The sequence below is a fragment of the Aedes albopictus genome, chromosome 3, assembly GCF_035046485.1.
Source record: "Aedes albopictus strain Foshan chromosome 3, AalbF5, whole genome shotgun sequence".
In the NCBI taxonomy this organism is placed as follows: Eukaryota; Metazoa; Arthropoda; class Insecta; order Diptera; family Culicidae; genus Aedes; species Aedes albopictus.
In genome coordinates this window covers 407,438,654-407,461,838 of record NC_085138.1, presented here as the reverse complement: position 1 = coordinate 407,461,838, position 23,185 = coordinate 407,438,654, and the positions used below count along the sequence as shown (strand labels likewise).

At 39.0% G+C, this 23,185-nt stretch overlaps 1 protein-coding gene across 1 annotated transcript in view; it reads left to right on the top strand.

Annotated features, from left to right (window-relative positions):
- Positions 1-18,116, top strand: part of LOC109404008 (uncharacterized) — a 107,237-nt gene extending 89,121 nt beyond the window's left edge. The window contains exons 4-5 of the mRNA XM_019676873.3: positions 3-148; positions 16,059-18,116. Of these exons, the coding sequence (XP_019532418.2) occupies positions 3-148; positions 16,059-16,181 (269 nt within the window). The 3' untranslated portion in view covers positions 16,182-18,116. The remainder of the gene's footprint in view (positions 1-2; positions 149-16,058) is intronic.
- Positions 18,117-23,185: the final 5,069 nt, after the last annotated feature.

Genomic DNA, 23,185 nt, shown 5'->3' with positions numbered 1-23,185 from the left:
AGAATCCATCAGCAATAACAACGAGGATGGTATGTACATACCATCACGCCAGCTGGCCGGCAAGAATGGGTCAATCGCTAGAAGTCTTCCGATCTCAATGCCTCAGCTGATGACGCAGTTCCGAACGAACGAGGAGGATTTTGAGGAGGTAAGTTTGCAATACTTGACTTGATCCGCTACTTTTATTGTTACTTATTGGGCTACAACAGTTGACCCTTCCTATGCAAAGTTAACTCCCCGGCCTTGTTCCGAAAAGCAATCCGAGCAAGATTAGCAAAAGGTACATGAATGTTGTTAGTATCCAATCTACGAAGTATACCGTAACTACGCTAACGCTACAACAGTTGACCATTCCTATGGAAGGACTAAGTTACGCAGTACACCACGCATTAACCCTTTGGAGCATATATGACCCCAACAACATAGAAACGGCTGTATAAATTCACACATTTAATCGAACAGACCACTCTCTTCGGCAAAGTTGTTATAAATTGAGTCCTCTATTAAGGAAAAATTGGAATATTTGTATTCGAGACTTTATTGAAAAACTAGAAAATCCTGAACACCATGAAGTTTGGAGAAACGAAACAATTGACATTGGTCAATTTATAACAATAGGAAGCAATCAGTAAAGTACTAGATTGAAAGTAGTGAGCTGGATTTTTGTATGGTGAGATGATCAATTCTCCGTTTCTGCAATGAAATGGTGTAAACAGCGTGGGTTATATGATTTCTTACCTAATTTGATGCTGTTTGACCAAAACTTTGGGTAACTGTGTTGTTGAAGTTGCATGAAATAAATAATACAACAACACAGCTACCCAAAGTTTTGCTCAAACACCATAAAATTAAGCAAGAAATCATATAACCCACGCTGTTTACACCATTTCATTGCAGAAACGGAGAATTGATCATCTCACCATGCAAAAATCCAGCTCAATACTTTCAATCTAGTACTTCACTGATAGCTTCCTATTGACCAATTGTTCTACAAGCTGAATTTGGATATTGGTTACGTATTCATTTAACCTTCGTCAAGAATATCCCTGGGCTTGAATTATATCTTCCAGGAAGCTTTGATTTCAGGCATGTGGTCGATGGCCTTTGCAGTAATGATTAGAATAGCTGAATGTATAATCAATGGCAAACAATTCTGTAAGAATCAGATCTCCAAGTCATCTGATATAGTTATACCTACTGATCATGACGCTGCATAGTATATCGAACATTTGTCGAAGTCATTTATGTGGCGGGAAAATATAATTCCAAGTTGGAGAGAATATTACAAACTGAGGGAGGGTAATAGGCCCAGTCAGACCCCTGAATGGGCAATGTGGGTTAGTTTATGGGAATGCCATTGAAGGTTTGTAATATTCTCCGAGGCTTTCGAAATCCAACAGGGCGCGTCCCCGGGTTGCGGATAGGGGGAAAAGGGAGATTTTTCACATTTGTACTGTAATCAGCCAATGTGGTATTATCTCCTATGGTGTTGTAGTGCGAATGAATGATCTCATTCTATGGGAATTCGAACCTTGTAATGTATTGTTTATCAACTTCAATTTTCTAAGCTTGATAAGGTTTTGAAGACAAACATGAGATGAGAGAATTGCCTAATAGGAAAGTCACATCAGCAAAGCTTTTACATATGCAAATGCTATCCATGGGGTCATGTCTAGCATTTAATATGTATGGCAATGACTGATTCTTACCTAGCAGGGGTACTACAAGACCACGCGGACAATTCGATTAAAGGCTTAATTGGGGATGATATATTTTCCAGAACTGAAGGGATATTTTTTCCGGGGTGACTGGCGAGTCGGAGAGGGTAAAAGTTTCCGTTTGTTATAATTGACAAAATAAACAATCGGGCGCTTTTTCTTTCTATGACTTGCTTGGTATTTTGTGGATTATTGTTTTTTGGTTTTGGAAGGTATGCGATTCACTATTGAGCCTTAAAATTATTTTGCATCTGAATAGCATTGATATCGTCAAGTCTGCACCAACACCCTAATCCCACACCAAAATACCCTTTTCCTATCCCATGGCGTTTATGTGGTCAGCAAAGACTATTCAGCCATTACCCCTCCTTATCATCGGCTTTGGACTGACTTGCGCTCTCATTGCCCCACCAAATGCTGCAAAATGAAAATGAAAATGAAAATGAAATTTAACCTTCGTCAAGAATATCAAAAGGTGTTTTATATTCTGGGATGTTCTGGGTGTTCAAAACTGTCCTATAGTGAAGTTCTTCAAATCTACAAGAATAATTTCATGTGTTTTTGCCATAAATAGTAGCATTGTATAACCTACTGAGATCCATGAAGCTCTTGATGTCTATCATGCCATTTATAGACACTATAGGGATATTCCAGGTCAGCCAAACTACCTTGGAGTTCAGAACTTCTGGTCTACGCTCGCAACAGTAGCCATATTTGCTATACTGAGTTACGTTATATAATCAACCGTGGTTACTGCACCAGTCTGAAGACTACTAGATATTATTATAATCTTTTGGAACATTCAGGGTCGTCCAAACTGTCCTATAATAATGTCCTTCAAATCTACAAGAATAACTTCATGTGTATTAGCCATAAATAATAGCTTTGCATAATCTGCTGGGATCCGTGAAGCTCTTGAAATCTAAAATATCAGTAAGAGACAATATAGGGATATTCCTGGTCAGCCAAACTACCGTGCAAGCACCATATTATAGACAGCTCCATGTTCTGAACAGTCGGCAAATCCAAAATAGATTTTTCTCTTATGAAGCAATATATTAAATCGAGAGTTGAGACGTTAATTTTATTGAGCTCCTCTATGATCCAATTGTTGCAAAACATATCGTTTTTGACTCAATTGCGAACGTAGAGAATATGTTTGTAAATAGTAAGTAACACTTTGTGTTCATAATTAGGACCACGGCTTCTTATGGTATCCATAATTAGGAACACGTCGTCCACCAACAAAAATATGTCTAAATCGTGGACTACAAGTTATTCCCTGGGCTTGGATTATATCTTCCAGGAAGCTTTGATTTCAGGCATGTGGTCGATGGCCTTTGCAGTAATGATTGGAATAGCTGAATGTATAATCAATGGCAAACAATTCTGTAAGAATCAGATCTTCAAGTCATCTGATATAGTTATACTGATCATGACGCTGCATAGTATATCGAACATTTGTCGAAGTCATTTATGTGCCGGGAAAATATAATTCCAAGTTGGAGAGAATATTACAAACTGAGGGAGGGTAATAGGCCCAGTCAGACCCCTGAATGGGCAATGTGGGTTAGTGTGTGGGAATGCCATTGAAGGTTTGTAATATTCTCCGAGGCTTTCGAAATCCAACAGGGCGCGTCCCCGGGTTGCGGATAGGGGGAAAAGGGAGATTTTTCGCATTTGTACTGTAATCAGCCAATGTGATATTATCTCCTATGGTGTTGTAGTGCGAATGAATGATCTTATTCTATGGGAATTCGAACCTTGTAATGTATTGTTTATTAACTTCAATTTTGTAAGCTTGACAAGGTTTTGAAGACAAACATGAGATGAGAGAATTGCCTAATAGGAAAGTCACATCAGCAAAGCTTTTACATATGCAAATGCTATCCATGGGGTCATGTCTAGCATTTAATATGTATGGCAATGACTGATTCTTACCTAGCAGGGGTACTACAAGACCACGCGGACAATTCGATTAAAGGCTTAATTGGGAATAATATATTTTCCAGAACTGAAGGGACATTTTTTCCGGGGTGACTGGCGAGTCGGAGAGGGTAGAAGTTTCCGTTTGTTATAATTGACAAAATAAACAATCGGGCGCTTTTTCTTTCTATGACTTGCTTGGTATTTTGTGAATTATTGTTTTTTTGGTTTTGGAAGGTATGCGATTCACTATTGAGCCTTAAAATTATTTTGCATCTGAGTAGCATTGATATTATCAAGTCTGTACCAACACCATAATCCCACACCAAAATACCCTTTTCCTATCCCATGGCGTTTATGTGGTCAGCAAAGACTATTCAGCCATTACCCCTCCTTATCATCGGCTTTGGACTGACTTGCGCTCTCATTGCCCCACCAAATGCTGCAAAATAAAAATGAAAATGAAAATGAAATCGTGGACGACAAGTTATTATGAGATTTAATTTGTTTTATACATTTAGCTAGACAACAAACCAGCATGATTGTGTTGTGGAGCAGTATTTCCAAAAACAATAACTTCCATTTATTTCAACTTTTATTGTGAGGTTCTCTTAACCGTTCAGAATATGGGTACCGCACGGTACCTTGCTGCCGTGCATCGCAAGTCAGTCCCATCTGCATTTTGTGCAAAATTGAGTTAATATCCGTTTTCGACCATTCTTCGGATGATCTTTCAACTATGTCAATAAAAATATATAATTCATTCCGTAAAATCGAAAAACAACACCAAGGGAGCATCCATTAAGTACGTCACGCCAAAATTGAGAATTTTCGACCCCCTCCCCCCTTCTTACGGGTTTTCCCTATACTTAATACATTGCTTGTCACACTCTTGCAAACCTCCCCCCTATATGCGTGACGTACTTTATGGATCACCCCCAAGTGGGATTGTCCCATAATAAAAAGTAATCGCAAGTCAGTCTCATCACGAATTTTTGTACCTTCCAATACAAAACGGAACAATATTGACTCCAATTTTCAATTTTTTACAGCTACTTCTTCACATTTGAAACAATTTGTCAAAGTTTCATGATGATCGCAAAACTTTTGAAGTCATGGCGATTTTTTACATATAAATCGAATTTGAAAACATCAGAGCCCATCTTCACAATGCCTACTTTTTACAGATGGGACTGACTTGCGATTCACGGCAGCTTGGAGTTCAGAACTTCAGGTCTACACTAGCCTGATAGCCATAATAGTAGCCATATCGGATGTACTGAGTAACGTTTCATACTCAATTGCGGTTACTCAACCAACCAGAAGTCTACTAGATTCTATTATAAACCTTGGGAACATTCGGGGTCGTCCAAACTGTCCTATAATGAAGTCCTTCAAATCTACAAGAATAACTTTGTGTTTTCGCCATAAATAATAGCCTTGCATAATCTGCTGGGATACGTGAAGCTCTTGAAATCTCAAATGTCATTTAGAGACAGTATAGGAATATTCCAGGTCCGCCAAACTAGTTTGGAGTACAGAACTTCAGATCTACACTCGTAACAACAGCCATATCTGCTATACTGATTAACGTTGCATAATCAACCGTGGTTACTGAACCAGTCTTAAGACTACTGTATATTATTATAATCTTTTGGAACATTCAGGGTCGTCCAAAATGTCGTATAATGAAGTCCTTCAAATCTACAAGAATATTTTCTTGTGAATCTAAAATGTTTCCAACAGCACTGAAATGTTATTAAGAGATACTATAGGGATATTCCAGATTACACAGCGCAACATTTTTTTGTCTCAAGAGCAAACTGATGTGTCTCCGAAGGATTTTGGGCTGCTGAATCCGAATCCGGGCTCAGATTTGCTCTAATACGTCACAATTTTGAGCTATACCTCAATTTATAGGGCAAAATATGCAATTTTGGGCTTTTTTGACTGCAAGCCATCAAGCTTGGAAATATTTTTTTTAAGCAATCAAAAGCTTAATTGGTCAATTAACATCTAAATTAACGACTCATGCAAAATATTTCGTTTTACCTAATCAAATTTGATAGATTTAAGCATTTTATGTTAGTACGAAAACTTGCATGCAACTTTTGGAGGGTGACTTGTATGGGAAACATCGTACCTAACATAAATCGCTTAAAACTATCAAATTCGATTTGGTAAAATGAAATATTTTGCATGAGTCGTTAATTTAGATGTTAATTGACCAATTAACCTTTCGATTGCTTAAAAAAAATATTTCCTTGCTTAATGGCTTGCAGTCAAAAAAGCTCAAAATCGCATATTTTGCCCTATAAATTGGGGTATAGCTCAAAATTGTGACGTGTTAGAGCAATTATGAGCCCGGTTTTGGATTCAGCGGCCCAAAATCCTTCGGAGACACATAAGCTTGCTCTTGAGACAGACCAAAAGTTATTTTTTGTTACGCTGTGTTATCCAAACTACATTAGAGTTCAGAACTTCAGGTCTACACTTGTTACCATATCTGATATATTGAGTAACGTTGCATAATCAATAGCATTTACTAGCCCAACCTGAAGTCTACCTTTATGACATTTAGGTTCGTCCAAACTGTCCTGAAGTTTATCTCTTGACAGTAACAGTAGTTATTCTCACGATGAACTGTAACATTACACATCCAACTGTAATCTGTAATCCCCCTGGCGTTTCATGAGTCGTTGAAAGATACTTTCGAGGTATTCCAGATCAACCAAGCTACTCCGGAGACCAGGTCTACACTTGTGGTTATACCCAAGGTTATACCTTTTGCCACTACGTTAAGTAGTGTTACATAAGTAGTTCAAGGAACAACAAGCGTTGCTATATATTTTTTAGTTATTATGGGTCTTTCTTACTGTTATGGAGTTAAGTTGATAAAAACAACCACTGGTGATTTCGTTTACATAGTAACGTTGCACAACCAAATAGGAACCATGAACCATTTAGCTCTGAAGTATCAATCCATGATAGTTTTGTGATAATTAAGGTCATCTAATGTTTCATGGAGTACACAACTTTATATCTACACTTGCCTGCTATATTGAATAATTATACATAATGCATCATATTTACTAATATTCTTCAAAGACAAGTAGTCATTGTTCTGTACCTTTGATATAGATAAGGTTGTACACACTTTTATGAACATCATTTTTTTTTTAATCTGAAATTCATTGTAATCATTGTTTGTGTTATCCGTGAACTTATGTGAAACTCAGAGCCACTCCAAAATTCCTTTGAAATATTTCAGGATTAATAAACTTCCCTACAACTCATGTTCACTGAATAGTTGAAGGTTACAAGGCATTCTTAGAATTGTTTGGCTTTTCTGGGTCATCGTACACGGAACCGCCAAACTACCCAAAATTAAGTTCTTTTGACGCAATTCCATAGTTCGGCCCAATAAGCCGAAATTTGAGTAAATCGATTAAACTCACGCTAGGTAGATTGCCTTTACCCCCAGCTAAAAAATATACTCAAGAGTAGGTAATTTCAACCTTAGACCCCCCCCCTCATTCAACTCAATTTTGAGTAAACTGACATTTACCCAAAATTGGCTTATTGGGGCCAAGGACCCCCTTTGGGTAGATGCATCTCTGTTTGTTTTTGACAACATCGGTGAACCAGAGAGGGAAAACAACCTAATTTTGGGTAGCGAGTTTATTCGATATACTCAATTTTGAGTAAAATCGACCCAAATATTAGGTAGTTTGAATTTACCGTGTAAGTGTTCTGGAGCTCAGTTCTGAAAAATCTATGGATAAGACTGTAGTGTCTCAACTTGAGACACTCAAAGCGTTCGATTGTGGGATGCTTAGGACCATCTTTGACACTGTGTAGGAGTACGGTGTGTAGTGGCGAAGGATGAACCGCGAGTTCGCACTTTACGGCGAACCCAGCGTCCAGAAGGTGGCAAAAGATGGAAGGATACGATGTGCAGGAAATGTTGTGAGAATACCGGACAACAACCCCGCAAAGCTGGTGTTTGCAAGACATCCGGACGGTACAAGACGACCTGGAGGGCAGCGCGCAAGGTGGGCGGACCAGATCCAGAAAGATTTGGCTATAATGTGGGATGGGGGACTCCAGCCACGAACCGAGTGTTGTGGGAAAAAATTGTTGATTCAGTTATATTATAATTGTTATTAACGCTAAATAATTGAATTAAGGACTGTTCATTAAAGAAAGTGGACATCTGTTTACCAATAGTTTAGAGTTCAAACTAAACAAAAAAATGTGAATTTTTGCTCAGTGTGTAAAAATATTGTTCACTTCGGCAATACACTCAAAGAAAACGGAAAAAGTAAGAAATTTCGAGCGATACGTCGTATTAGCTTTGCGACTAGTAAATTAATTCTGCACAAATGGTGTTCCAAAAAGTTGTCGTTTCGAGAATTGGCTTCTTTAGCGGTGTTGAGATAATTCCATATTCTGAATCTGCATGCGAAACTGAGCCGAAATTAAAATTTTCATGAATTTTGGTGCCCGGGAACCTATTTAAAAATCAATTTGAAGTTTGTATGGGAGCAATTTGTCGAAACACCCCTCGTCGCATTTTGTACTGGGTGGAGCTGTCAAGCAGTTGCCCAGCTGTCAAAAGGTGATTTCAAAAATCTCTTAGAAATTGATTTTAGGTACCAAAATAAAGTTCAAAAAATCTGAAAAAAATCATAGTGGCTCAGAAAAAGGTGCTCTTTCGTATAAAATCAAAAAAATGATACATTTTTCTTAATTTAAAACCCCAATTGACTTACTAATACACTTCCGGGACAGCAATTTTTCAACGCTAAGCAGGGGACAGATGTGCCAGATGATGTAGAGTACATCAGAGCTGAAAAATTTGGGAAAAAGTTTTTGGTATGGCAAGCCGATTGTTCATGTGGCTTAAAGAGTTCTTCGTATTTTACAACGGAAACAATTAACGGTGAAAATAACAGAAAGAAATGCATCAAAAAACGACTTCTACCCATCTACCGAAAACATACGGATCCTCTTTTGTTTTAGGCGGCTCTGGCATCCGCTTATTACGCTTCTTCTACACTAGACATGCTCAAGACGGAAAAAGTCGATTTTGTCGAAAAATTGCAAAATCCACAAAACTTCTCTGAACAGCGTCATGTGGAAAGATACCGGACAATAATTAAGTGGCATCTCAAGAAAGATGGAAGAGAAGCAAGCTCTGTTGATTGCTTCAAAAAAATTTGGTCTGCGGCACAACGAAAAGTTACGGAGAAAGTTGTGCAGAATCTTATGGGAGGTATCAAGAAGAAAGTCCGAGCGTTCTTCCGAAAAGCGAAGTAAATGTTCAAACTCACGTGAATTCGGCCACATGTATGTTGATTGTTGTGGTACCTTGTGGTATGCACATAACAAATTATTGTATTACTCTATTACGTTTAGCGTGTATGTTTACATTGAGTATCTGTCATATGTAGAGATGTTGCTATTGTTGTCTGGAGTGTGAATCATTGTATGTAATATTGAAGTATCGGTAATAAAGTATATACAAATAATGAATACAGTTGTTAAATAATCATTACAGAGAAAGATTCTCACATTGGCGACGAGAACGGTGAACAGTGCACGTGAAATTAGTTTAATTTCGGTTCGGGAAATGTTGTCTTTGGAAAAAAGAAAGAGATGAGTGGTGATGACTTGTGATTGAATTTCAACATTGGAATCAAAAAGGTAAATATTGTGTAGGTACTAACTGTTCAATATGAATCAAACAATCTATTTGTACCTTCGAATAATGAGAATGATTAACCTGTGAGAGATTTTAATGGTGATCGGTATTGTTTAGTTCAAATCGATGACAATCACTATTGTCATATAAAGAAATAAAGAACTGTGAAGAAAATCTAAGTTTTGTTGATTGTGATATTGATACTCGTTGAATGGGGTTGTTGTCCTAAATCTAGACTTAAATGCTGAATGATGAATGAAGTATTGATTTGTTAACCGGATGGCCGAGGAAGGCGTAGAGGTGAAACAATATTTTGAAATCAAATTTTGACGTTGCTGTTAAAAGCCAGTGAAGGCGATGAAAGCCAATGAAGGCGATAAAAGCTAATGAAGGCGACATTCTTGAAATAGCCGTAAAAGGCGGAAAGGATTACAGATAGAAAAGCCGTTGAAGGCGGAAAGACTTTTCGAAAGCAGGAAAAATGTTATAGGCAGAAGAGCCGACTAAGGCGAAAAACTGTCGATGGCGGAAAGATCCGTCGGAGAGTGAAAAGCTGTTGAAGGCGAAAAAACCGAGGAAAAAACCGTTGAAGGTGGAAATGCCGTTAAAGGCGGTAGGACCTGCGGCAGCTATAGTCGATTATTTGTAGAGCCGTATAAGGCGAATTGTGTTATTAAAAAATTAAAGTACTAAAAATGCAACAGTGTCGTAAATTTCGTAAGAAACAGATTACCAGCCAATGCAGATTTAAGGGCTGTTTGCAGATCAGAAGGAATTTCTCGGCCTATCTTGATGCATGGGAAATTCCTTGGCTGAATCGCTCAAGAAACCGTTTTTTCTTCGATTGCAGTACGCAGTTGCGAAGAAATGGCAGTCACCATAGAAAGTTTCTGCTAGGAATCGTTCTAGAAGTTTCTTGAGCGATTTCTCTTGAACTCCAATCTGGGATTTATAGTTAAATGGAACCATTAAAAATTAAATTTTACACCAATTAAGTGGCAGCTGAGAAGGCGAAAGACAAAACTAAACTTTAGGCTGAGCGTTAGGAACGAATAGTATTTGAATATGTTCCAAATACGAATATAACTGAGCAGATACTGAGATTGTTGTGGCCCCACCTCAGGTGATATATATTGAAGTTATCATTGCTCAGTAAAGTATAATAAGTCTATGAGACGTAAAAAGGGTTGGCTCTTGAAACCAAATTAACATGAAGACATGATTTAACTAATGCTTTGTCCTCTCTTACAAGACTTAAAATGTAACTTCAAGATGATTAACATCAATGTGTGAGAATAATTAAACTGTATTGGTGCAAGATAGGATGTCGAAATGACAGTTAAAGCATTCGTTGAAGCTAGACGACATATTCAGAGCAGTTACTAACCACTAACCTGTTACGTATCATGCTAGTCAAATGGCTAGTGAATTGGATATTTAAAAAAATCGAACAATAAAAAAATTAAACTTTTCGGCTTAACTAGAAGTCTCAGGAATTCGAGTAAAAAGCGCTTTATAACCTATTGAGTGCCACTAAATGTTTATGCGATTCAAGTACAGTGAGTTCTTGAGCAATCACTTCTGAAGTCTTTGAATATAAAATGAATTGGGTGTGGTCAGGAGGGGAATTTTGACTTATGATTACCTAACACTGGATATAGTGCCATTCTTGCTAATAAGTGGGCCATCTTGCCAAGAACTGTGGTACAAGTTAGAGAACAAGGTACAGCAGTACGCTCAACAACAAATTCTGCACAATAATTTCCTTACAGGAAGAGACAAATTTTGATCAGTTAAAGTATTGAAACTATTATTGAGGATAATAACGTACAGTATATCAAAAGCACAAGATATTGGAATAATGAAAGATAATCATTTCTGTAACTACAGGAATAGATAAATCTAATGAAAGCTTATTAATGCAAGGTACCATTTACTAACATGTTACCTTGTTTGAATTTTTAGATTTCATACACTGAAAAAACTGCAAATATTGTATGCATGTGTCGCACACATAGATTTTTGCAATTTGTCATAGATAACCCTTTTCATGTGTAGATACACATAGTTTATATAAGGTCCATCGATTTTATGTGTGATTAAGCGTGAAAACGAGTACGTGTGTACAAATAAAATTTATATATTACATCCATGGATTTTTACCAATAAAAATGTGTGTACATGTATAAGTGATATTTGTGTTAATAAGTTCATTGAAAATTTGAATAAAAATGTGCTTTAAATAGTTTCAGTACATAGAATTAAATCGTAGAGGCAAGCGTAAGGGCCATAATGACACAGACAATCACGGTCAGTGTGCACTACGTCAGACTTGTAAGCGTTAACAAAAAAATGAGGATGTATTTCATCGAAAAGATGTGAAATAAGTGATATGATAGACAGATGATTGGGCTTTGCAATATTGTAGAATATTCTAGTCCGATCCAACGAACTGAGAATATTATTAATATGATTAGCATATGTAGAAAATCAGAGTTACTTAAAGATAAAAAGTCCTAAATTTTGACGGTACATTGAATGCGAATAATTTGGAAAAGGCTTGTTGAAATAGCTTCATTAGGTATCTAGAGTGAGAACATAACATGTTGAGGGGCTTTTGCAATATTTTGGAGGTACACCATGAAAGTAAGTCCTACAGATCAGAACCCAAAAGAGCGACATCAAAGGAACAAATTTTTGGTCTTGTAATGTTAAAATAGGCTTGATTGAGCACGAATCACCAGTAAATGCGGGAAAATATGCCTCGTAGAATGTAAACCTATTGAACGACCAAACCGTAAAAATAAACTCATTCAGTTCGAAAGGTAAATGGTAAATCATGAGAATTCCGAAATTATCGGAAATATGATTCCTAAAAACGTGGACACCTATATAGGTGAACCGTCGAAAAGTGCTCCAATAAGATGATCGATTTATTTTGTTATCTGAAGAAAATTGCTTTGTACATAATAATTGGCTACTATCATTACGTTTTCGGTTGGAAGCCGAAGTGACTGGCGGTGCGAAAATTGATGTATAACCGACTTATAAACATAGCAACTCGATTCAGATTAGTGCTAATTTCAGCTCTTAAGTAGCCGAATGATGCGCAATACCAGCAACCGGTGCGCTAGTGTGGGTGCGAGTTTTGTGAACAATATGTATTAAATATAATTCAAAAACTGGATGTTTTCAAGTTTTCCAAATTACTATTTAGCTAAAACTAGTATTACAATTATTGCTTTGGACAAGTGACGTCTTCGAAATCCTGATTTGATTAAAAAAAAGTATCAATCACTTCGATATTTAGAAAACAAAATCTGTAAAGCCAAACTTCTGAATATATTCTGAATAAGAAACGAGTTCCAGCGAAGTTCGCTAAAAAACATAAAATGAAATAGTGTTTGTATGACACTTGGACACTTTGGATCGAAAACGAGTTAATGGATATTGATAATATTTCCACTATAACATTCGTGCAGTGTTCCGACATATTAGTTAAAAAAAAATGTCTGAATAATAATCTGAATATACATACCTTTTGTATGAGATTCTTCTATGAAAGGACATGTCAAAAAAAAAATCAGTGGGCAGTATACAATGTTTGCATGCTAGCTGTCATTGAAAACATTTGAGAAGAGGAAAGCAATTCAATTAATTCATCAGCAAAGGTAATATTTAGCTTGACACTCAGTATTAAAAATATTTTGGGATTTGGGAAAATACTTGGGTCAAAATAATATTTCTTTTTAGGTACAACCATAAGTAACGGCCAAGTAATTTACCAAAATGCCGAGCAGAGATGGATGACCAAATGGATGACTGTACTACTAATTCTGATGTGAGACTGAAGCGAGACGTTCATAAACTAAGGAGACTATAAGCGAAAACAACGTGGAGTGACCTTGCTGCGGATCTGGAGAAAAAACGAGATGTGGTACCTTGTGGTATGCACATAACAAATTATTGTATTACTCTATTACGTTTAGCGTGTATGTTTACATTGAGTATCTGTCATATGTAGAGATGTTGCTATTGTTGTCTGGAGTGTGAATCATTGTATGTAATATTGAAGTATCGGTAATAAAGTATATACAAATAATGAATACAGTTGTTAAATAATCATTACAGAGAAAGATTCTCACAATTGTCATTTATAAAAAATAAACTTATCAATTTGTTCGAAAATACATATTTTCTATTGAAAAACAGGTGTCCACTTTCTTTAATGAACAGTCCTTATATACAATCATGACGATTGGTAATGCTGTGTAACTCAAAACAGCAAAAAAGATATTAGGACGGCTGTAGACTCCATGCAATATATTGAACAGTGTGTACGATTCTGAATATTTGGAAACTATGTCATAGTCTCTGAATATATTCTGTGAGCTCCAGTAAGTATAAGAGATTATGCAACATATCCCTATATAGCAAAAACAAAAACTTCAATTGCTATAGATGCTACATTTCAAACATCATAATAGTTTGGATGATGATGTCCATTGAACATTCAGAAGATTTACTGGACATAATAGATTACATATCGTAGCTTTGTATAATGAAGAAAGTTTTTTTTATCTGTATTAACGAGATTTTTAGCCCTAGGCTAGTTCATCTCGGGACCCACGCTTTACTTCCCTTCCGAAGGAAGAACACACATTTTGTGAGATTGTCGGGAGTGGGATTCGATCCCAGGTCCTCGGCGTGATAGTCAAGTGTTCTAACCATCACACCAGGTCCACTCCACATGAAGAAAGTTACCGCTACACCCGTAGACTTTAGCATGTAAACTCAAGAACGGTTTGGATGACCTAGCATATCTCAACAGATCTGGTACTGTCTATTGAACTTTCTGAAGTAAAACGTAAATTTGTATAATGAAAGAAGTTACCGTTACACCCGTATACTTTAGTATCTTAACTCAAGAACAGTTTGAATTACCTAGGATATCCCGACTGATTTGATATTGTCTATTAGCTTTGTATAATGAAAGAAGTTACCGTTACACTCATTGACTTAAGGATATAAACTCAAGAATAGTTTGGATGACCTAGGATATTCTGACTGATCTAATACTGTCTATTAAACCTTCAGAAGACTTACTGATGGACATCATAATAATTACAAATCGTAATTTTGTATAATGGAAGTAGCTACCGTTAAGTCCGTAGACTCTAGCTTCTGAACTCAAGAACCTATGATGACCTAGGATATCCTGACAGATGTGATACTCTCTATTGAACCTTTAGAAAACTTACTGGACATGATAGATAATGCTAGGAAAAATTCGGGCTTCAAAGGGTTAAGGTTCCGACTCCATCGATTTTGACAGATCCTCGTTGTTACCCTCCATGCCAGCTTGTCACATGCGCTTCACAAATGCCGGCTTATCGAAGCGCGAGGTCAGATTTTGCCGATGATCGATCAATGGCCATCATGGCCCATCATCAAACTTCCAGTCTGAGATAGGGTTTAGACCCGGCCTTCAAAGGTCACATCTGTGATGAACTCTTCATCGTTCAAGCTGTAGATGTTTTTGTCACCTACGTTCGCGACATCCACGGCCATAGATTCGAGAAGAACCTAGCTTCTTGCATTGGTCAAACGGCTAGTCCAATCGATCGCCCAGGCGTTGTAAACTCCACTGATGACCACGGGATTCAATCCCTCCAGTGCGCTGAATAACGTCTATCGGTCATCTGGGAGCCCTTGTTTGACGTGGAAAGCTAGCCTTATCTACCAATCATTTCCCATTGTCGGGTGGTGTGGGGATGCGGTACGAGTACTTGACTCCGAGACTGACTCTCACAGCAACTGTTGTGCGGCTTCACAGTTATTTAGATTACATGCACTATTGTCAACTGTTATCTTCCACGTGTACCAGATATTCAGGACCACCCGTCGCATGCAAATCAGGCATTTTGGCGCCGAATCACGCACTTCTTGGCTATGTGACCCTCATCTCCATACTTTTTGTAGACTCCCATGGTTTTTGTACACTTACATGGTTTGTGATGACCTTACTTGAAGCACTTGAAACACGCTTTTGGCGGATCGTAAATGCTGAACGGATACACTGACGAGTCAACTCTGATCTTGCCGACTGCAGCCGCCTTGGTAAACTCCACCTCATCTACTTGGAAGCTGAGTTCTTCGATTAGTCACGGTTGGTAAACGTGCTGGAACCTTACTGACAACTATATCAATCAGATTGGATGTTTGGTCTTCTGAAGATTACTTACCTTACTGGTCAGACTAAGGCCCTGAGTATCCTCACTGTACGTAGTGGTCGTCTGCATTCGACTCAGTCCATGGCTGTGCGTCTCCAGTAACGCACTCTGAAGAATCCGCAGATCATTCACCACTTGATCGATCCATCTCGCTCACTGCGCAGGCGCACCACGTCGTCTTGTACCGGTCGGATTTCTCTCGAGAACAAGCTCGAGAACCATTTTGACCGGGTTGTTATCCGACATCCTGGTGACGTGTCCCGCCCAACATAGCCTTCCAATCAGGCTTTGGACAACTAGCTAGTGTTCAGAAATTCCAAATATCATTTCCTATTAGAATCACTTCACCTCACCAACCACATTCAGGACAGTTCTTTAACCAAGCTTAACCCAGAACTTAATCTACAATCCGCACCGGAAACATTTTCAGATATCTTACATATGACCTCGTTCCCATTCCCCATGTTATTCCAGATGAACGAAGACAACGTGGACATTGCCGCCAGTATCAAGGCTCTGGCGAGGAGCGTCCACGGCGACACAGTGTTCGGAGATCTGCCGCGGCCGCAGATTCAGCGATTCAGCACACAGATCTAAACCACTCCTCCGCATAGATCTGCTACAACAATAGATAGGTCGTCGTAAGTGTGAAGCGTATGGATTTCTGCTACTCCCCAGTTGTTTTCCGTCGCGCACGGAATCGAAACAAGCAAAGAAGTGTGTGGCAGGCGAAGCGAACAGTCAGACTTTGATGTATTAGGATGTAAGGAATCAGTTGCGATTTTTTTTTGTTTCGTGTTTTTTTTTTTTTTATTAAGGATTACCTATATTGTAACAAAACAAACCATACTACTACTATCATATATTACACAGCAGCCCCAGATTTTAACCACGTTCGGTTGGTTACACGTATAAATGTATGTTTCATCTTTTAGGAAGATAGTTTTTTATTACTTATTTGTATCGTTGTAAGTCATACTCAGCATCAACGTCAGCGAATTCGTTTAAATTTGTATCTGATAGCAGCTCATGCACGTTCGATTTTTTATACCGACTGTTTGTCACGCGACTCCTCAGTTAATTTACAGACTAGACTTGGGAAAATCATATAGTTAACAGTTGAATTGTAGGAGCGAACTTTTCCCACGTTGGATTGGAATTTGTTTGATTTCTTTTTGTATTGCAAAGATTTGGACTAGTTGGAAAGATTTATAGTTTCTTTTGCGCAGTTCGGCGTAATTTTAAATTTATACCATACAGTTGAACTGAGTAAGATCAAAATTGTTCTGTGTATAAGCTTAGAACTGTTGTTCTTTTTCCAAACGCAAACTTCGATGTAGTTGAACAGAGAATAGGAAAAAAACGTCAAACTCCTGATTGGCATTCGAATCCACATGAGAATCTTGAAACTAGACTGAAAATATGCGCTGAGAATAACATCGAGAGAGTAGGGTTCGTTTATGTGTATTGTGAAAGCGAGATTTTAGAGCCAAGAGCTTTGAATGGTGATAAGAAATACAATATTAATCTCCACAATAAGTTGAGCAATTTGCTTAAGAATTTTCTATCTTTTTTAACCTGTTAATAGATATGAGCAATCTGACCTATATTTTCCCATAAACTTTACCGGATTGCCAGCGTATAAGCTTAAAATTGCCTGCTTTGTTAAATTTGGTAAAGCAGTTAATAACGAATGGCCTTGTGATTAGCATGACAGTCATGGTTGGATAATACAGTCAAAAGTGAATGTTGCGAGAGGTAGCAGATTTTGTCGTTACAAGTAGGGGAAAACCTTTTTCGAAATCAAAGTGCTAGCACGAAAGAACCAATACCCTCTTCGTTAGTGTCCTCCTTCAGTGACAAATATCGTTAAGAAAGTTATCCTCTTCCCATTACCGAAACTACCTCCTTTGAATTTATACCGCTGAACATTGAAAAATCCGCAAAGATCATCAATATTGACTCAAGTATAAAGAAAAGGCATTTGTAGGTGTTGCTTTTGTTCCATTCTATTAACGAGTCGTTGTTCGTACAGACATAATCGATCAAGTATAGCAATATATCTGGCAAAAACAAAAACCGCTCATTTAACAATCATAAGTCGACAACCGCTGTGTTAGTTAGTATGATCGTAATCTTCCTATCCTCTACTTAGACCACCCCAGCAACAAAAAACAACACTACCGAAAATATCAAAAGCAAAATACAAAAAAAAAAGAATCACAAATAAACCAATATTCAAATGCTAGAGAAAAGTTGTAATTTACTGTAGTTCTAGTTGGATAGTAGGCCGTATACGGTGAAACGCCATTTTGTCCACGATCGCAAAATGTTTAGGATGGAAAGCGGTGAAGAGAATTGTGTCTTTTTTGGATGCGCGGAGTAAACGATTCAATTGTTCGAAGAATTCAGCTGCAGTGCAAAACGAAGACCAAGAACGCAGCTGTGTAGAATTAAACATTGAATGAAACGAATAATGAGAGCAAATAATAAAAACTATCATCATCCAGCAGAAAACATATGGAAAAATAACATATTGGTAGTACTGTGTTGTCTTATAGAATGAAAGAAAGCCATTGTATTGAAAAGATAAAATATTGAACTATGATAGATCCCTATCTACTAAGCCAAACTAAGCTGCTATTGTTTAGCACCTTACCTATCACGCTCGTTGAAATCTACTCAAAAGTGAGTAGAATTCGACTCACTTTGGTACAAAGTGGAACAGCTCAAAAGAGAGTAATCGAGCGTTACTCACTTTAGAGTAAAGCTGAATTTTATCAAAATTAGAGTAACTCTAACTCACTTTTATTAAATTTGAAATTATCAAAGTGAGTAGATTTTTACTCAGTCTCACAAATTTGTTTTGATTGTTTTTTTTTATTTAGATTGAAAAAAAAATGCCGAGTTCATAAACAAACACACACACATTTTATTACTAAATTACAAACTATCTAACAAAATAATTTTTAATTGAAATTGAAAATAAATGCTTGCAACTGGATCACGAGCTGGAACTTGTTCTCCCCGGATGTCAGAGCTCCGATGATTTCCGGCGGCCAGTACATCATAGGCGAATGCAATTCTGAAGGCGATCCTGCATATCTTAAGAGGTCTTCCGGGTCTTCCGAAAGAAACCATCGGTAATCCTTTTATAAAGTCATTTTAATTTGAATATTTTCCAAGTACTTTTCTACTGAAATGGTTCGCTAAGCACCACGGGGCTCTTGACAATTTCTGGAAAACAGTTTTTGAGAATTATTATACAATAACTTAACTGTACTGTATGTATATACACTTACCATGCCTTCCTCTTGGCTTTCCTAAAACAAACTTTGCAGGACTAGTGTTTCGTCTAAATACTTAATATTTAATTGAAAGCATTTTCACCGCAGCGACTTAGAACGATTTTCACTGGATTTTGACCGTTACAGGTGAGTGAATTTAAACAGCCAATACTCAAAAGAGAGTAAAGCGCAAATTTCTTGGCAAGTGAGTAGAAAACAACTCAGTTGGTCAAAATAATGTTACTCTCTTTTGACAGTTTTTGCCAAAGTATTGAAGTGAGTCGAAAACTACTCACTTTTGAGTAGTTTTCAACGAGCGTGTAAGAAAAGTCCTGGAAGAATTTGGAGAAATCCCTAGCGAAATCTGCAGAGATTATCCTACATTCCATATCCTTTATTTTCTTGTTGAGGCTACGCCGCCATGACCCTCTGTGTTCGCCTCTGCTGCGGTGTCCTGCGGGGTTTCAGTCTAACGCTTGTTTGCAGATTTCGTTTCGCCCCTGTGTAGAGTGTGGCCGACCCACCTCCACTTTCGCTCTCGAATTTCAGTCGCTATCGGCTTTTGACGACATCGACGATGGAGCTCCACATTGAAGATCTAATCGTGAGGCCAACATGTACAAATTATACACCACAACAGGCATCTATTGATGAAGACCTATAGCTGTTTTCTGTACTGATACCAAGACTGATACACACCAAATGGCGTATAGCAGCTCAGATTCCAGGTTCGATTTGAAAATTCGGATTTTGTTGCATCGACTAATGTGGTCTTTCCATACATTTTTTAAACTCGCAAAAGCAGTCCTCGCCTTCTTGATCCGTGCACCTATTTCAATCTTGGTGCCGCCATTTGACTACCAAGATATTGGAAGCTTTCAACATTCTCGATTCTCCACTACTTGCCCAACTACCGTAAAGCTGGAAGGGTTCACCGTGTTTACATCTAACGATTTGGTCTTGTTACCGTTGATGGTAAGACCTGCCGCCGAGGAGCGATCGGCAATATCATCGAGTTTGCTCTGCATATCAGAGCGCCGTTGAGCTAGGAGAGCAATGTCATTAGTCAATTCGAAGTCATTTAGGTGCTCTATGGTAATGGGCTGCCACAGCAACCCACGATTTGGTTCACGATCAATCGCACCTACCAGGATCTCGTCGATTACGAAGAGGAACAGTAGCGGTGATAGTATACATCCCTGCCTCACATCAGCAACGACCCGGATGGGGTCGGACAAAACACCGTTGTGCAGCACTAAAATGCCCTGTACTGTGCTTCAATGAGGCCGATGATTTTCTCAGGGACACCCTTGCGCCTGAGGGATTCCCACATGTTTTCGTGATTGAGACCGTCGAAAGCTTTTTCGAAATCAATGAACACTAAGTAGAGAAACTCTTGGAATTCATTGATTTGCTCTAGGATGATACGGAGCGTGACTATAGGAGCCACACAGGATTGTTCGGCACGGAATCCGGCTTGCTGCCGTCGGAGAGTTGCGTCAATATTCTCCTGTACACTTTGCAAAGGACTTTGAGAATGATACACAGTAACATGATGCCCCGCCAATTAACGCATACCGTCAGGTCAACCTTTTTCGTCACCTTTACTCACGACGCCCTGCATCCAGTCGGCCGGAAATGTCGCGGTTTCCCATATGTTGCAGAATAATTGATGCATTAGTTGTTCGGATACTACGGGGTCAGCTTTGAGCATCTCAGCTGATATGCGATCGACCTCTGGGACCATGTTCGATTTCATGCTACGGATAGCAGTTTCTATGTCCTGCACTAATGGAGCTTCGGTGTTGACACGGGTAATGCGTCAAACTCTTGGCGGATCATGCTGAGGTGTTGATGGCGTGGCCCACACTTAAAAAAGGTTTTCAAAGTACTCGAACCAGCGTTTCAACTGGTCAGCAGGGTCGGTCAATAACTGTCTAGACGTGTCTTTCGCGAGCATCGTAGCATTCATCTTAGTCTCACTAAGGCGACGTGAACCGACGTGAGACGGATGTCGCCGGTGTTAGCGACTGTCTCGCCTCCGTCGGCTAGGGAGTCCCGCCCACGCTATTTTGTCCCATCTACATGACCGTTTTACTTTTTTCTCGAGAGCCGAATTGCGCTGACGCGCTACAGCTTTGGCTCCTTGTGTTTTCGCTCGCTCTATCACGGCTTTGGCGATCATCTGGGATCTTGATCTACTGCTTCCTCAGCTCTTCCAGTCGGCGTGCGTGGAACCGGCACCCGATTTTATGCGCAGGCGTATTTCACCGATTACAAGATGATGGTCGGACGCCATGTTGGCGCTACGTTTGTTCCGCACACCATTTCTCCATTTTCGGTAGATGCAGATGTGTTCGATATGATTTTCCGTGGCATCACGGGAAACTCATGTCACTGTGTGCACTGGACGATGCGGAAAGAGCGAACCACCAACCACCATGTCATTGTTGCCACAAAACTCTGCAAATAGCTCTCCTTTCTCGCCCATTTCTCCGAGACCATGGCGTTCCATGATGTGCTCATAGTACGAGTTGTCGGAACCAACCTTCACGTTGAAGTCGCACATGAGGATCTTGATTTCACCTTTCGGAATCTTGTCCACGACAGCATTCAGTTCACTGCAATTTCTTGGCTTCGTGCCTACGTAAGAACTTTAACTACGCCCACGGGACACGATACGAGAACGGACACAACACGTATTGTTCTTACAAACGACCAATACAGAGAACAATACGTCTTGTGTCCGTTCTCGTATCGTGTCCCGTGGGTGTAGCATTCAGTTGCCTGTAAAAGTTCTTTTTGTCTTGCATTTCGACAGCATCGGTTGGCGCGTAACAGTGGATCATGGTAAGGTTTCTAACCCGTGTTCTGAATCTGGCTACAATTATCATCTCATTAATAGGTTCCCACTTGATGAGCGCAGCGTGGGCGTGAACGCTAAGCAGGGAACCGCATGTTCACCTCGTAGGCTAGAATATAGCAGAATTTGACCCAACACCAATATGTGTTCTCTGAAGTTCGGCCAACGGACTTAGCTCAGTCTAGGATCTCAAGCTTCATACGGCATACTTCATTGACTAGTTGTTGCGATAGCATTTCGTATAGAGAATCCGTTAAGATCAAATTGCTAAGTGAGAACAAACTTGCACGTTAATTCAAAGAATAAGAGTAAGATGAGGAGAATGAGAAGAAAGATAGTTCTTGACGGACGCTGATAGAGAGCATACCATTAGTGCGCTTGAACTAATTTAGAATATTAAATTGTTTGTGTCGAACCTTTTATAACAAGTAATATTAATACCTGTGAATTTATTAAACATATCTCTAATGAAGTGCCTTAAATAATAACAGCTAGCACGTAGAAGATCCGGCAGTAGTAAATGCCGATGCCAGTTGATGCTTGCTGAACTGGATGATAGGGAGTGAATAACGGTTGCACTGAAAATTTGTAAGTTCAAGTACATGAAGTACGTTATGATTAAACTAATAAATCAATTTTTATAGCTTTAGCTTATCCACCAATCTGAGCCTTTAGATCTGCTGAAAGAAGTTCAGACAACAACTGAAAACCCTACCCTTCGGCAACACTAAAGAAATTTTCATTAAATTTCGATCTAATGGAGGTTCAGTGTGAGAAATGCAAGTCACCAGTCCTATTGGCGAGAGGCTTAGCATGCTCACTTTGCGAAAAACATTATCATCATGAGTGCGTGAAGTTAGGTGATTCCACACCTCAACATGATTGGAAATGTAGTCAGTGTGCGTCACCTACACAAACAGCTCTAGATCTGCAACGACTACAAGAAGCGTTATCGTTGGAGAGGAAAGCTACCGATAAACGATTCGATCTATTGCAGAAGCGCCTCGACGCATTAAAAGCACAAATTAATACGTCACCCTTACCTACCAACCCGGGTACGAGTCAGCTGTTGTCAACAGAGATAGATCGATCGACCGACGACGAAAGTAGTGTGAATGAGAGCAGCAGTACGTTGGAATCGGGGCTACAAAGAATGTTTGCACGGCAGGTTATTCCTTCCGACCTACCTGTATTTACAGGAAAACCTGCAGAATGGCCCATCTTTATCAGCTGCTATAACAATTCTACGAAAGCGTGTGGATTCACCAATGTAGAAAATCTCATCCGATTCCAGCGCTGCCTTCGTGGTCCTGCTCGTCAGGCCGTTGGTAGTAAGCTACTGCTGCCCGAGTGCGTCACTCAGGTCATCGAGACTCTACAGTTGCTATATGGGAGACCCGAGTTGTTGATATCGACTCTCATCTCTCAATTGCGTGATACACCAGCGCCGA